Source organism: Pygocentrus nattereri, chromosome 29 (genome assembly GCF_015220715.1).
Source record: "Pygocentrus nattereri isolate fPygNat1 chromosome 29, fPygNat1.pri, whole genome shotgun sequence".
NCBI classification, from domain to species: Eukaryota; Metazoa; Chordata; class Actinopteri; order Characiformes; family Serrasalmidae; genus Pygocentrus; species Pygocentrus nattereri.
This window is the reverse complement of record NC_051239.1, coordinates 7,169,650-7,184,933: the sequence shown is the minus strand read 5'-3', so window position 1 is coordinate 7,184,933 and position 15,284 is coordinate 7,169,650. Positions and strand designations below refer to the sequence as shown.

Sequence of the window (15,284 nt, the reverse complement as noted above, 5' to 3'; positions counted from 1 at the left end):
CGTTGTCAACTCTCAGATTGAATTATTGGTCGAATCGAAACATCCTTCTGATATATATTTTAAGAAAGAATTATCTGCTAATATCGACATAATTCTGATATCTCTGTAGTGGATGTGTTCACTTATTTTGTGTGTATATATATATATATATATATATATATATATATATATATATATATATATATATATACGCATGTATGTATGTACACTGTATTGCCAAAAGTTTTCACTCACCCATCCAAATAATTGAATTCCGGTGGTCCAGTCACTTCCATGGCCACAGGTGTATAAAGCCGAGCCCCTAGGCCTGCAGACTGCTTCTACAGACATTAGTGAAAGAATGGGTCGCTCTCAGGAGCTCAGTGAATTCCAGCGTGGTACCGTGATCGGACGCCACCTGTGCAACAAGTCCAGTCCTGAAATTTCCTCACTACTAAATATTCCACAGTCAACTGTCAGTGGGATTATAACAAAGTGGAAGTGATTGGGAAAGACAGCAACTCAGCCACAAAGTGGTCGGCCACGTAAAATGACAGAGCGGGTCAGCGGATGCTGAGGGGCTTAGTGCACAGAGGTTGCCAACTTTCTGCAGAGAGTGTAGAGAGCTTCATGGAATCAGTTTCCATGGCTGAGCAGCTGCATCCAAGCCTTACATCACCAAGCGCAAGGTGTGGAATGCAGTGGTGTAAAGCGCAACCACTGGACTCTAGAGCAGTGGAGACCAGTCTGGAGTGACCAATGCTTCTCCATCTGGCAAGCCAATGGATGAGTCTGGGTTTGGCAGTTGCCAGGATACGGTACTTGTCTGACTGCATTGTGCTGAGTGTAAAGTTTGGTGGAGGGGGGATCATGGTGTGGGGGTGTTTTTCAGGAGTTGGGCTCGGCCCCTTAGTTCCAGTGAAAGGAACTCTTAAAGCTTCAGCACCAAGAGGTTTTGGACAATTTGATGCTCCCAACTTTGTGGGAACGGTTTGGGGATGCCCCCTTCCTGTTCCAACATGACTGTGCACCAGTGCTCAAAGCAGGTCCATAAAGACATGGATGAGCCAGTTTGGTGTGGAAGAACTTGACTGGCCTGCACAGAGTCCTGACCTCAACCTGACAGAACCCCTTTGTTATTAATTAGAGCGGAGACTGTGAGCCAGGCCTTCTCGTCCAACATCAGTGTCTGACCTCACAAATGCGTTTCTGGAAGAACGGTCAAAAATTCCCATAAACACACTCCTAACCCTTCTGCAAAGCCTTCCCAGAAGAGTTGAAGCTGTTATAGCTGTAAAGGGTGGGCTGACATCATATTAAACCCTATGGATTAGGAATGGGATCTCACTCAATTTCATACTTTTGGAAATATAGTGTATGTGTGTGTATACTTAAATGTCTTTTAAGTATATATTTCTGAATATACATATATGCATCTTGCTGCTGATGGAACAAAACTCTGTATGTCCATTTTTGACATTTGTTTTAGGTTTGATGATTTGAAAATGCCTTTTGTCTTTTATATTGTGTGTAAATTTCATGATGAATGGACAAACAGAAATGGCTCAAAATTACTTGGAAATGCGTCTGGTTCTATTGACTTACATGAAAAAAGTAACGTTTTTTCTTTATTCTGTAAAGTTACCATTTCAGAGATATGAGGTGTTGTCTGTGTGAAGATGAACTGACCAATAGAAATTGTCCAGAAGGATTTACAATACGTTCTTATTCCGTTTACTTCCATTAAAATAAAAGATTCCCTGACCTTTTTGGAGATATGAGGTTTTGTCCTGACAGTGGCAATATATAAGTAGCTATAAGTAATAATAATATGTCCCATATGTATTATATATAAGTGACTTTTCTAAACCTACCCAACCCTTAACCTCAAAACCAAAAATAACAGAAGAACTGCAGTTCTGAGACTATATGTGAGTGAACAGAGAGAGACAACAGCTCTGAGGTGTCCACAGCACAGTGAAACATACTAACCCTACTCTGTCTCTGTACAGTTCACTGACTGAGCAGTGTGTGTGTGTGTGTGTGTGTGTGTGTGTGTTTTCAGAAGCTGAAGAGCGAGCTGCTCCCTCTGCACATAGCGGACCTGCAGGCGTATCATCTGCTGGAGGACCGTCAGCCCTCTGTCCAGTTTAGCCTCAGCCAGCTCAGAAAACACCACAGACTACTGGTCAGTCCACACTTTTAGTCCTTTTCTTTGTCTTTCCTCTGATCCAGAGGTAACTAATAGGCAGACCACAGTCCGAGTCCAGACCTAGACGCTATCCTAGGCGGACCTGGAACTATAAACGATAAACTACGGAGAATTATTTAACTTTGACAGGGTGGTCCTATTTTAATCGGCATAACTTTTCTAGCCTTTACGGCTTTAAGAGACTCACAGACCAATCGCATGCATTGTAAATATCACACGTGACGCTGCTCAGCAAATCAGATCTGTGCATTGTGATGAGCACCGAGACTCGAGTGAGTAACGCCCACACAGGGGATGAACGAGGCGAGAAGCAGCAGTCGCAGAAGAAAGTGAGCCAGAGGAAAGTTATTTCACATGGCGGCTCTAAAATGAGAAAACTGACAATGTATGTTATTGAAATATGACAGAATTGTACTTTATTTGATCTGATATTCAGTTGTTGACTGTATTAGATGTTGATATACCTACTAGGCTACTCCAGTAAACAGTATATGGCACTAAATCATGATGCAAGTTAGACATTATGATGTCCCGAACTTTTGCTTGTGGAAATGTTCTCTAAATGGACCTTATTGAATTTTGATTAAAGACCCCTGCTCTGGTCTATCCATCCATCCGTTCATCCGTTTGAATACATGTCCAGTTTTCTTGGGCTGACTAATGCTGGCTTTAAAACAGTAGTTTAAAATCTTATATCTCAGAATGTGGTGCATCATCACACATCAGCTCAAACCATGTTGAGTTGGACTTGTGGATTGAGTTGACGCTGCAATCTAATCTATGAACTTGAACAAAATCAGTTGTTTTATCTGTTTTGCTGTTTTTGGTTGCAGTTAGCTTCAGTTATCCACATTAGCCTCATAGCTCCGCTGCTAACAAACATCAGCTAGCAGGCAAGTCTTGGCTGATTGATTACATTTGGGGTAAGGAGTGAAATTGTTTTTTTGCCAAACTGCCCCTTTAAGTTTTGGGTCTTAGCTGAACTGTTGCAATGTCTAAATAGTGAATATGGGTTGAATTGGTTGTGCATGTGTGCATCTCTATCTATCTATCTATCTATCTATCTATCTATCTATCTATCTATCTATAGATCTATAGATCTTCAACTTTACAGGAGAGCTGCAGGGTGTAAGATTTAGAGGGATCTATTAGTAGAAGTTGAATTTGTTATACACAACCAAGTTTTTATTTTGTTGTGTTTCCTTAGCTTAGAATGAGCCCTTCATATCTATATAGGGAGCGGTTCCTCTTCCTACAGAGGTCTCCATGTTGCACTGTCATGTTTCTGTAGTAGCCCAGAATGGACAAATCAACCTCTGGGTCTAGAGAGCGCCTGCTGAAGCAGAAGCTTGAATTTGGTGGCACCAGCTGGAAGATGCAGAAAGAAGTTGAATCAGTGGTTGCTGCTTTTGACAAATAGAGGGTCAAGGGAGGTTGAGTCCTCATCGTCAAGAAAGCAAAAACCTTAAAAAGCGAAATGAAATTGGCACAGGTGTTAGCAGAAATCCTTAAGGCCACCGTAGGTTCTACTACACGCTTGGAAAGGGAGGGGTGACGGAGGGGGATTCATTTGGTTGTAATCTGCAGTCTCACCACTAGATGCTGCTAAATCTTATACACTTGTCCTTTTATCTAAGTTATGATAAAGAGATTTATTCCATGCAATTTTGGAGCATTTCGTTTGGTCCATTCATTATGAAATGTGAACCCGATTTAAAGGGCAAATAATGTGGAAAAATAAAAATGACCAAAAATGGCGATCTTGTTTTGTATATATCAATATATATGATGTATTCATATTGTCGACAGTCGACATATATATATATATGTGTGTGTGTGTGTGTGTGTGTGTGTGTGTGTGTGTGTGTGTGTGTGTGTGTGTGTGTGTTAGAGCGATTGGAAGTTGTAAGCTGTATAACAACAAATAGCCTCAGGTTCTACGTACGCCAGTAGTCGCTTTAGTACAAAACTAAAACTAATTTCAGACCAAAAATGTCTTGACTGATCAACTACTTTTGGGTTGAATGGAAAAGTGTGTAAATTTGCTTTTGTTTGAAGTATTGTTTTAATATTATACATGTCATTTGTGGTCAGGGAGTGGACTGTCAGGAGCGAAGGCGATCTGTTCTGCACATGAGATGATTGGCGTTTGAGCTCTGGGCTTGTCTCCATGTGTGAATGGATCGATGAGATTTATCTCTCTCTCTCTCTCTCACACACACACACACACACACAGACTCACACACACCTTGGCCCAGTGGAGGCTGCTTGTAAGTCTTCAGGCTTCCCCTGTGACGTGCTGGGTCTGAAGTAATGAGGTGCATTGATCATACTCACACACACACACGCGCACACACACACACACACACACACACACACACACACACACACACACACACACACACAACACACACAGACAGTCTCGTCACGTCCTGTCTCCCGTCGGAAGCTGCTTGTGAGTCTCAAGGCTTCCCCTTACGCGCTGCAGTCAATGTGAATGAAACTCATTGATTATCTTTCAGTGTGCAGTACAGGCACACACACACACACACAGATATGTATACACATATATACACACACACAGATATGTATACACATATATACACACACACACACACAGATATGTATACACATATATATACACACACACACACACACACACACATATAATATATATATATATACACACACACACACACACACACACACACACACAGATATGTATACACATATATATACACACACACACACACACACACACACACACACACAAATAGACCCCTCCCCCTTTACAGAAACTATAGAAACTTTGATTGGCTAATAGCACACAGAAAAACAAAGTTATTGGTTAGAGAGTTCGTTTGCATATTGCAGCCTTCTGTGAGATCAGTATTACATAAGACAATATCATAATACTGGTTAGCTAAGCACAGGGATTGGCAACATGCGGCTCTTTTACTGCCCTGTTGTGGCTCCACAGCGGAATCAGATTTGGCATGCAGACTGCTGGTCACATAGCAATGCAGTCAACAATCTCACCTATCTAGCAGCTAACGAATGGTGCCGCAGTTACTTTCTGGCACCTCAGACACCATTTAAGGTGGAATGGGAAGTTTCAAACAAGAAGCTGGCAAATGAGAAGCGGCTTCAGCCTCGTAAAAAGTCGAACACTGAGACTTTTACAAGAAATTATTTTACTTTTGAGGAAATGTTTCCTGCCGGAGATGAGAGAAAAGTGCCTGTAGCTGACCTAAAGCTTAAAGCATTTTTTAGCCTATACTAGCGAATACAATAACGTTGTGGCTGTCAGGGTGGTTTGATTTTTGTTGAAAGGACAAAACGGTTCTTCTTAACATTTGGGTTGCCGACCCCTGGCTTAGCATAATGACTGGAGTTCTACAGAGTGAGTAACAGATGCTCTGACAAACGGGAGGCTGATAATTCAGGAGCACATGTGCAGCTGACTCTTAGACTGGGAAGGGCTAGTCTTTCCAGGGTCATTATCTTTCTCTTTCTTTCTTTCTCTCTCTCTGTTTCTCTATCACATGTTGTCTTGCTTATCTGTCACCGTGGACTCACAATGCTGCACCATTCTTACCTGTTTGTTGCTAGGTAACCACCCCTGTATCCAACCTCAATGTGGTGCCATTAAGGTTTTTTTGTTTCATTTCTTTATTGCCCAGTCACAGGAAAGAAGGTGTGTGTGTGTGTGTGTGTGTGTGTGTGTGTTTGTGTGTATATGGAAAAAGGTAGCGAGTCATCAGGTTCTTAAATAATTGTTTTGGCAACAGTGATTTGTGCCGTTGCTCATGTGTGAAAGGAATTAAGTGTTAATGGAAAATTGGCAGTGCAGAATGGCATTCTGATAGCAAGCTCGATCTGCTTAACACTTCGTGTGGGCGGGTGTGTGTGTGTGTGTGTGTGTGTGTGTGTGTGTTTGCAGATTTCTAGTACTCAAATATATCCAGGAATTTGTTGGAAAACCAGAGCTTCTCACTTTGTAAAGTGTTTTTACAAAACTATGGTTCGTTTTGATTGCTGAGGTTAAGATTAAAGTTGGGAAATCAAAAGCTCAAATCTGCAAACAGTAACTTTTCAGGAAGGGGGAAAATCATTGATGACTTTCATTGCAAGTACAGTAACAAGACTTTGAAGACAGTAAGTAATTTTTTTCCATATCTGTTGGTCCATGCATCATAAACATAACAAGGTGTAAACATCATGGTACGTTTTCAAATATTATGTAAACAAAAAAAATGGAGAGTTTTATTGTGACAGCAGTGATGCTATACAATTGGTATATATACTTATTTCAAGGACATATTATTTCAAATAAGTAGTAATCAAGTGTATGTATACACTACATGGCCAAATGTGTGTGGACACTCCTAATTATTTATTGAGTTCAGGTGTTTCAGCCACACCCATTGCTAAAAGGGGTGTAAAATCAAGCACATAACCATCTCCACATACTAAGTATAATCGGCTGTACCGTGACTTTAAATGTGGCACTGTTAAAGGATGTCACCTCTACCACGAGTCAGTTGTGAAATTTCTGCCCTGCTACATCTGCCCCTGCCAACTGTGTGTTTATTGTGAAATGGAAGTGTCAACAGCTTTGCCACAAATGCAAGCTTGCTGAAGTGCGTGATGCATAAAAACCACCAATCTTTTGTGGCATCACTCACAACTGAGTTCTAAACTGCTTCTTGAAGCAACACCAGCACAAGAATTATGTGTCGGGAGCTTCATAAAATGAGTTTCCATGGCCGAGCAGCTGCACATAAGCCTAAGATCACTATGTACAATGCCAAGCCTTTGCTGGAGTGGTGTGTAGCAAGCTGCTATTGTACTCTAGAGCAGTGAAAACATGTCATGCTTCACTATCTGGCAGTATAATTGACCAATCTACGTTTTAGCAGATCCCAAGATAACACTGCATATCAGAATGCATTGCCACTGCCAAGTTTGGTGGAGGAGGGATAATGGTCTGGGTCTGTTTCTCAGGGTTTGGACTCCTTAGTTCCATTGAAGGGTGATGGTAATGCTACAGCATACAAAGAGAATTTAGACAATCATTTGCTTCCAAGTTTGTGGCAACAGTTTAGGGAAGGCCCTTTCCTGTTCCAGCATGACTGTGCCCCTGTGCACAAAGTGAGGTCAATAAAGACATGGTTAGGTAAGCTTGGTCTGGAGGAAATCCAGAGTCCTGACCTCAACCCTACTGAACACATTTGGGATGAATTGGGGTGATTGTGAGCCAGAGCCTGTCGTCCAACATCAGTGTCTGACCTCACAAATGCTCTTTTGACTGAATGGGCACAAATTCCCACAGACACTACAAAATCCTGTGGAATGCCTTCCCAGAAGAGTGGAGGGGCAAGGGAATGTATGGCTGTGTGTCCTGACACTGTATGAAAACAGACGTGTGTGTGTGTGTGTGTGCTGGCTGGTGCTTATAGAGACAGTTACTTATGATTTGAGTCCAGTATCTGCTATTATAAGGCACCATGCTGCACCGAAAACCTCACACACACACACACTCACACACACACACACACACAGATGTGTGCATGCTGTGGGCTCGCCCGTGTTTACATGGTTAGTAATGAAATTAGAGTGATGTGGTGCCCACACTGCCGGCCCCCAGTCCTACCATAATTTAATTATTCTACTTATTAACGCTCAGAAGGAGACAGACCAGCCAGATACTCTCTCCCTCTCTCTCTCTTTCTATCTCTTTCTCCCTGTCTCTCTGTCTCTCTCTCTCTCTCTCTCTCTCTCTCTCTATCTCTTTCTCCCTGTCTCTCTGTCTCTCTCTCTCTCTCTCTTTCCATCTCTTTCTCCCTGTCTCTCTGTCTCTCTCTCTCTCTCTCTCACTCTCTCTCTTTCTCTCTCTCTCTATCTCTTTCTTTCTGTCTCTCTGTCTCTCTCTCTGTCTCTCTCTCTCTCTCTTTCCATCTCTTTCTCCCTGTCTCTCTGTCTCTCTCTCTCACTCTCTCACTCTCTCTCTCTTCTGTATAGAACCATATACAGCACATTCTTCATCAGTCTGAAGAACATTTCAGCAAAGAACCCTTTAAGCAAGTGAACCATTCTTTGCATGTTCTTGGTTCTATATATAACCTTTGCTTGAAGAGCCCTTGAAGAACCACCTTGTTAAAGTGTGTACTGTATAGTGTGACATAGCACTTATCTAGAGTGTAAAGTTGCTGTGATCTAGCCCTGTTCTCCTGTAAACTTACAGTAATGAGATCTGCTTAAAGTTATTCGAGTAATCGCTTGTATTTTTATGGAACAAATCGTAAGGCAGTAAATATACAGTAACCAGTAGTTTACTGTATATTTACACATAAAAGACTTTATCTTATATTGATCAGACCTATAAATATGTCCATTAATTTGAATATATTTGAAATATTATCATTAAATTGAAAACAAATCTCAATCATTTCAAATGTGTATTTTTAAATTCCATTTTTAACTTGAACAAACACTCATATCTGGCAATAACAATAAACATCAAGCATTTTTTTGTCAACAACTCAGTGTTCTAGCTTTTAAACCATGCGATAAAAAATAATAAATTTAAAAAGAATGTTCATTGTTTTATTTAATAAACCTGAATGATCAGAATGAAAACACTTATGCCTCTTGGCTCCTCCTTGGTTACTCCTGCGCTTGCTCATGGGGGCTTGGACCCGCATTTTTTTTTCTGTAAAGCTGCTTTGTGACAACACCTGTTTGTAAAAAGCGCTATATAAATAAACTTTGCTTGCTTGCTTGTCTTAAGCCTTATTCTGACGCTATTAGTATTACATGAGGAGGTGGGGTGATGTCATTTTTACCGGCAATTTTCAGTGATTTTAGTTCTGTCTAAATGCAATTTCGGTGGATTTTGCCGTCCATGTAGAAATAACCTTGAGTTATATAAATCCTGTGAGAATCGACATGTCGGTGTTTCTGAGGTACGGAGGCTGGAAGAACTGTTTACATTTGTTCTCTGTGGCTAAAATCCAGCTGATATGTACCATTAATGTCCTGCCTCAAGTGTGTAACTCGGAACATTACAGAACAATGTTTGATTGTAAGCAGTGACTCTTGCCTGTGAATTCCCAAGGTAGTGGCAATGCTAATGACGCACTGCTTTCACTTAAAAGCAAATGGAATAACTGCTAAATTAAAAGTTTTGATGTTTTCTGCTGTTTTCTGGAGTGGAGACAATTTGACGAGTAGCTGCTCCCATCTCTGCCATTTATAGCGAGATCTCTTATCCTGTGCAAACTGGTCATAAACATTACAGACGTCTTGTAGTAAACCAGCATTACCCCACCTCCTCATGTAACCTCAAGGCTTCCGAATGGTGCTTTGTAGTGTTTTTAAACCATATTACAATGTTTACAGTGTTTTAAATCAATACCCATAGTGCTTTGCGGTACATTAACCTCACAGTGATTTGCTGTTATTACAGACAATATGTTAATATGAATGATTTCCCAGCCATATACATGCAGCACTCCTGACGAGGAATTTTTCATAACTCTGTAGTGACTGCTTTGTGGGCACAGAACTATGGTCTTCAACGCTGGAGTTAACATAGCCAACCTTAGTTCACTGACCTTAAATCCTGAAGATGATTGCTGGTCACCATAGCAACACAGACAACAGTCTTGCCCAGTTAGCAGCTAACAAAAAGACAAAGAGAAAGTTTTAAGATGAACATTGTTAATTTGGAGACGATTGGATTTATTTCTAAGCACTCCAGCTGGATTCATGATACGTTTAATCTGCAACGAGAAACTGTCAGGCAGTAAAACGCAAAGAGGGTGAAGTCATCTCATTCGCCACCTTAAATTATGCAGCAGTTACATTCCTATGAAGGTGTAACGGGACAATTCTAACAAGAAACTGACTAATGAGAAGCTACTTCAGCCTCTTAAAGAGTCAAACATTAAAAGACACTTTACAAGAAACTATTCAAGTCAAGTCGGCTTTGAAATGAACACTATAGTGACATAAGGCGCATACAGATTAGGGTCTCTGGGTATAAATAGTACAAATCTAAACAATTAGAATGAGCTTATGGAGCAGTTAAAGTGATTAAAGTGATAAAAGTAAACTCTACTTTTGCAGAAAAGTTTCCTGCCAGAGATGCAAGAAAAGTGCCTATAGCTAAGCTGAAGCTTAAAGCAGAGCAAAGTGAGTCTGTGTTTTCCTTTATATTATATTTTTTAGTCTACACTAGGACATTAGCACATATCAGAAACTATTTTCAGCCAAGATGGTAAATGTTACTTCAAGAAAATAGACAAAAAATGTTGTGGCTCCCAAGACAGATTGATTTTTGTTGAAGGGACAAAATGGCTCTTCTTAACATTTGGTTTGTGACCCCTGGATTAGAATTACCATTGAACTGAATTGAATTGAATACGAATTTTGCCAATGTTCTCTGAAGCTCATCCAACCAATAGCAGCTACGAAAATGTACATTTGTAGGCAGAGCGTGGACGAGTCGAATGGCTTCTTAAGCTCAAGCGTCGTCCACGGTGACCTCAAATACAAGGCGGGAATTCTCTGTAACTTTTAACGGCCATAAAATACAAGAAACGTGGACTCAAGTCATATGACTTGGACTGCGGCCGACTCGAGTCACGAATTTGATGACTTTAGACTCGACTCTGGAAAAGCGAGAAAGACTTGCGACCGACTTTGACTTCAACACCAGTGACTTGGACTCTGACTCGCCCTTGCGCGTCATGGCTCGGGAAGACTTGAGAATCAAAGCAGAAGAAACATGGAGAGTCTGACCGCAGACGGGACTCTACACAGTCGATTATTGTTCATGCAAACGGTTTATTGTATTTCAGAAGAGGAGTGAAGCGTTAGAGCTCAAGTACACCTCCATAAGCTGGAAACAAGCAGACATCAACAGCATCATGGGCCTTCGCTCAGTGCTTAAACTCCAGTCTTACTGGAGAAACTCACCAGGTGAACACACCATTTTCCTCATGATGGAAAAACAAAAGAGACACAGAAAGAGACAGAAAGAGGCACAGCTCTCTCTCTATTCGACTGATTTTAACAGCTTCTGCAGTTAAAACAAGTGCTACTGATGTTGTTTCTCCAGCTTTGCATTGGAATTTGACCTTCCATCTTAATGGTCAGCAGTTACATTCCGTTTGACATTACATTTAGTTGGAAGGATAATAAACAATATAATAATTAAAAAATAATAATATCATCGCTGTTCAGTGAAAACCATGTATCTCCATTTTGTTGCAATTTTTACTTTTCTCCATCATTTGGGCTCAGCAGTTGTCCTTTACATTGGGTGAAAATTCCATGATGATTGGACCAATAGAAATGCTCCAAAACTGCTTAGAATAAAATTCCAAAAAAAAAGAAAAAAAAATCCATTAACTTACATTGAAAGTAAACAATGTTTTAGCCTTAAAAAAAGTTAAAAAACTTAAAAAAAGTAAAGTTACTATTTTGGAGATATTTGTTTTTCATTGGACAGTGATGATATACAGCCATACACTGCTAACATGCCATCATTAAAAGGCTATAGTACTGTTACCATTATACAGTGTTGACATGGCCTTAAATTTGCTGGAGAAAGCATATGTCTTATTTAGGACATGAAGGACTACTGACTTGGGACTTGACTTGAGACTCGTCTTCACTGACTCGGGACTTGAATCGAGCCTTGACTATCTTGGCTTGGGACTTGACTCGAATGTGTTGACTTAACAGAAAATCCACAGAAGCCTCAACAACTAAATACAACATCAAATGTTTCAGTATTCAGTGTGTCCACCTCAGGCGACTCACTTTGTTTTTCCGAGAAATCTGGAGGGATATTTTTACACACCATCAAAGTTCAGTCTTAGTCGTTGGTTGCACTTTCTGCTTCATCACAGCCTGAGCTTCTGCTGCTATTGCTCAGTCAACACAGCGGTAAAACGAGATGGAGAGCAGAGGAGAGCTGCGGCTTTTGGACAGTGATGGTGCCCTTGACGAATCTTTCACTCTGTCCCTCTCTCTCCCTCTCTCTGCCTCTTGTTGGCTGTCATGCTGGAGGGCATGAAAAGAAGAGGGTGAAGGAGAGGGGGGTGTGACACATGAGGAATCATCGCACTCTAAAATATCTTCTTTCTCTGCCAACTTCCTCAATCGCTTTCACTCTGTCCGCAGGAGAGGTCATTAAAATTTCACTTAGCCTGTGGGCGCTCACTCTCTCTTTCTCTCTCGTTCTCTCTTTTTTCTCTTTCTCTTTTTCCTCACTTTCTGTCACCCCCCTTTCCCTCTCCCTCTCTCCCTCTCTCTCTCTCTCTCTCTCTCTCTCTGTCTCTCTGTCTCTGAATGAATGGGGCTCTGAATAATGTAACCACTTTGAACAAGATCATAAAAACCTCCATCTAACATTCATAAGCCAGTTAGGCTCAGTGAGGGGTCTTGGGAACTGCAGAGTTACACACACGGGGGCACATACACACACACACACTTGTTTTTATAGATTGTGAGGACGTGTGGTTATGTGTGTGTTTCATAGACACATGTTGACACCTGACCATCACACACACACGTGCTTGTTGGTCACCCCATTCCAAATCTCAAGGCATTAATATGGAGTTGGCTCCCGTTTGTGGCCATAACACCCTTCTGGGAATCTTTTCACAAGATTTTGGTGTGTGTCTGTGGAAATTTGTGTCCATTCAGTAAAAAGAGTATTTGTGAGGTCAGACACTGTTGTAGTGCTGGCTGGCAATCAGTGTTTCAATTCATCCCAAAGGTGTTCGGCGGGGTTGAGGTCAGGGCTCTGTGCAGGCCACTGGGGTTCCTGCACACCAAACTTGCCTTCCCCAAACTGTTCTCATAAAGTTGGAAGCATATAACTGAAATCTGAAATCTTGTTTGATACTGCAGCATTAACATCACCCTTCACTGGAACTATGGAGTCCAATCCCTGAAGAACAGCTCCAGATCATTATCCCTCCTCCGCCAAATTTTACTGTTATAAATATAAGATTAAGTGACCCTTATTAGTCCCGCAACAGGGAAATTTCACCTCCATGTTTAATCTATTTGTGAAGTGAAACACCACATGCACACAGGGGGCAGTGAGCACACTTGCCCGGAGTGTTGGGCAGCCCTATCCGCAGCGCCCGGGGAGCAGATGGGGAATAGGTATCTTGCTCAAGGACACCTCAGTCATGTATTGTCGGCTCTGGGGATCGAACTAGCGACCTTCCTAGACCTTCCTGGTTTCTTACAATCCAGATATTCCCAAACACATTCAGGGATGTTGAGGTCTGGACTCTGGGGTGGTCAGTCTGTTGTTCAGCTGCTTTGTTTGGTGTGTCCGTCTCCTTTTCTCAGTGGGGTTCTTCTTGAACAGCTACACATCCTTTCAGACCCACATTGCTGAGTGGTCTTCTCACAGTGGAAGGATGGACAGAAACACCTGTGGATGTTTTCAGACCTGAAGCAGCTTGATTTTCTCCTCTCTCTCAAAGATGAAAGCTGTTTATCTGAGAGGGCGGTTTTTGGTGGTCAGTACTGTATATATAGTAATAAGATATCCCATATGTACTAAATAGATGCCAGTATCTACATATAATAAGAACATCTCCCATACGTGCTGTTAGTGCTGTTTTTGCTGTTCTATAAAAAAAAGTAAATGTTTCTTCAGATGTTAAATATATAAATATGTTAAAAGTGAAGGGACAGCTCGGAATAATTTATAACACTCTTTGAAATAAAGATGCCCAAAAGGTTTTTAATGCCATAGAGGAAGCACCTTTGGATGATTCGTTAGAGAGCCGGTTTTTACTAATCTTTTTAAAGTTAATAGAATGTCTGTAATGTAAAGGTTCTTGTAAGAACACATAAATTGATATATAACCAAATGAAAAACCTCTAAAACAGCAGTTTTCAGTCCTGGTTCTGGAGATTTGCCACCCTGCATAGTTGAATCCCACCTCTTATCTGACTTACCTCTCAGCTTTACAAGATGGAGCTTGGAGTTTCTGTTCGTCCTGTAGTTTTTCTCAGTTTTCTCTATAAAATCAGGACATTTCTGTCCGGAAAAAGTACAAAAGCAAATACACATACACACACACACACACACACACACAGCCACTCCATCTATCTCAGAAGCACACACACATACTCAGTAGCACTCCTCAGAGGAAGAAGGGAGGATGAAAGAATGACGCAGGAGGGAGGGAGATGAGAGAGGGATGTCTGGAAGCAGAGGATGAGAGAACAGAAATCAAAGGGCCAGGACTGTAGAGCCTCCGCTGTGGTTCCGCCCCTCCAGCAGGAAGCAGAAACTGGAATTCTGCTTCTTATTTACATAATACACCACTTTATTTCACAATACACACTTAAGTACCATTCAGACGTGAAACACACTGGACGCTATATTAGAAACGCCTGCCTTGTACTTCCACTCACTGGCCACTTTATTAGAAACGCCTGCCTTGTACTTCCACTCACTGGCCACTTTATTAGAAACACCTACCTTATACTTTCACTCACTGGCCACTTTATTAGAAACACCTACCTTATACTTTCACTCACTGGCCACTTTATTAGAAACACCTACCTTATACTTTCACTCACTGGCCACTTTATTAGAAACACCTACCTTATACTTTCACTTACTGGCCACTTTATTAGAAACACCTACCTTATACTTTCACTCACTGGCCACTTTATTAGAAACACCTACCTTATACTTTCACTTACTGGCCACTTTATTAGAAACACCTACCTTATACTTTCACTTACTGGCCACTTTATTAGAAACACCTACCTTATACTTTCACTTACTGGCCACTTTATTAGAAACACCTACCTTATACTTTCACTTACTGGCCACTTTATTAGAAACACCTACCTTATACTTTCATTCACTGGCCACTTTATTAGAAACACCTACCTTATACTTTCACTTACTGGCCACTTTATTAGAAACACCTACCTTATACTTTCACTCACTGGCCACTTTATTAGAAACACCTACCTTATACTTTCACTCACTGGCCACTTTATTAGAAACACCTACCTTATACTTTCACTTACT

At 41.1% G+C, this 15,284-nt stretch overlaps 1 protein-coding gene across 10 annotated transcripts in view; it reads left to right on the top strand.

The window, feature by feature from the left end:
- rimbp2 (RIMS binding protein 2) overlaps positions 1-15,284 on the top strand; it is a 279,113-nt gene that overhangs the window by 64,201 nt on the left and 199,628 nt on the right. For all 10 annotated transcript variants that reach the window (XM_037536053.1, XM_037536059.1, XM_037536057.1 and 7 more), the window contains one exon: positions 2,045-2,167. In XM_037536053.1, coding sequence (XP_037391950.1) covers positions 2,045-2,167 — 123 coding nt within the window. The remainder of the gene's footprint in view (positions 1-2,044; positions 2,168-15,284) is intronic.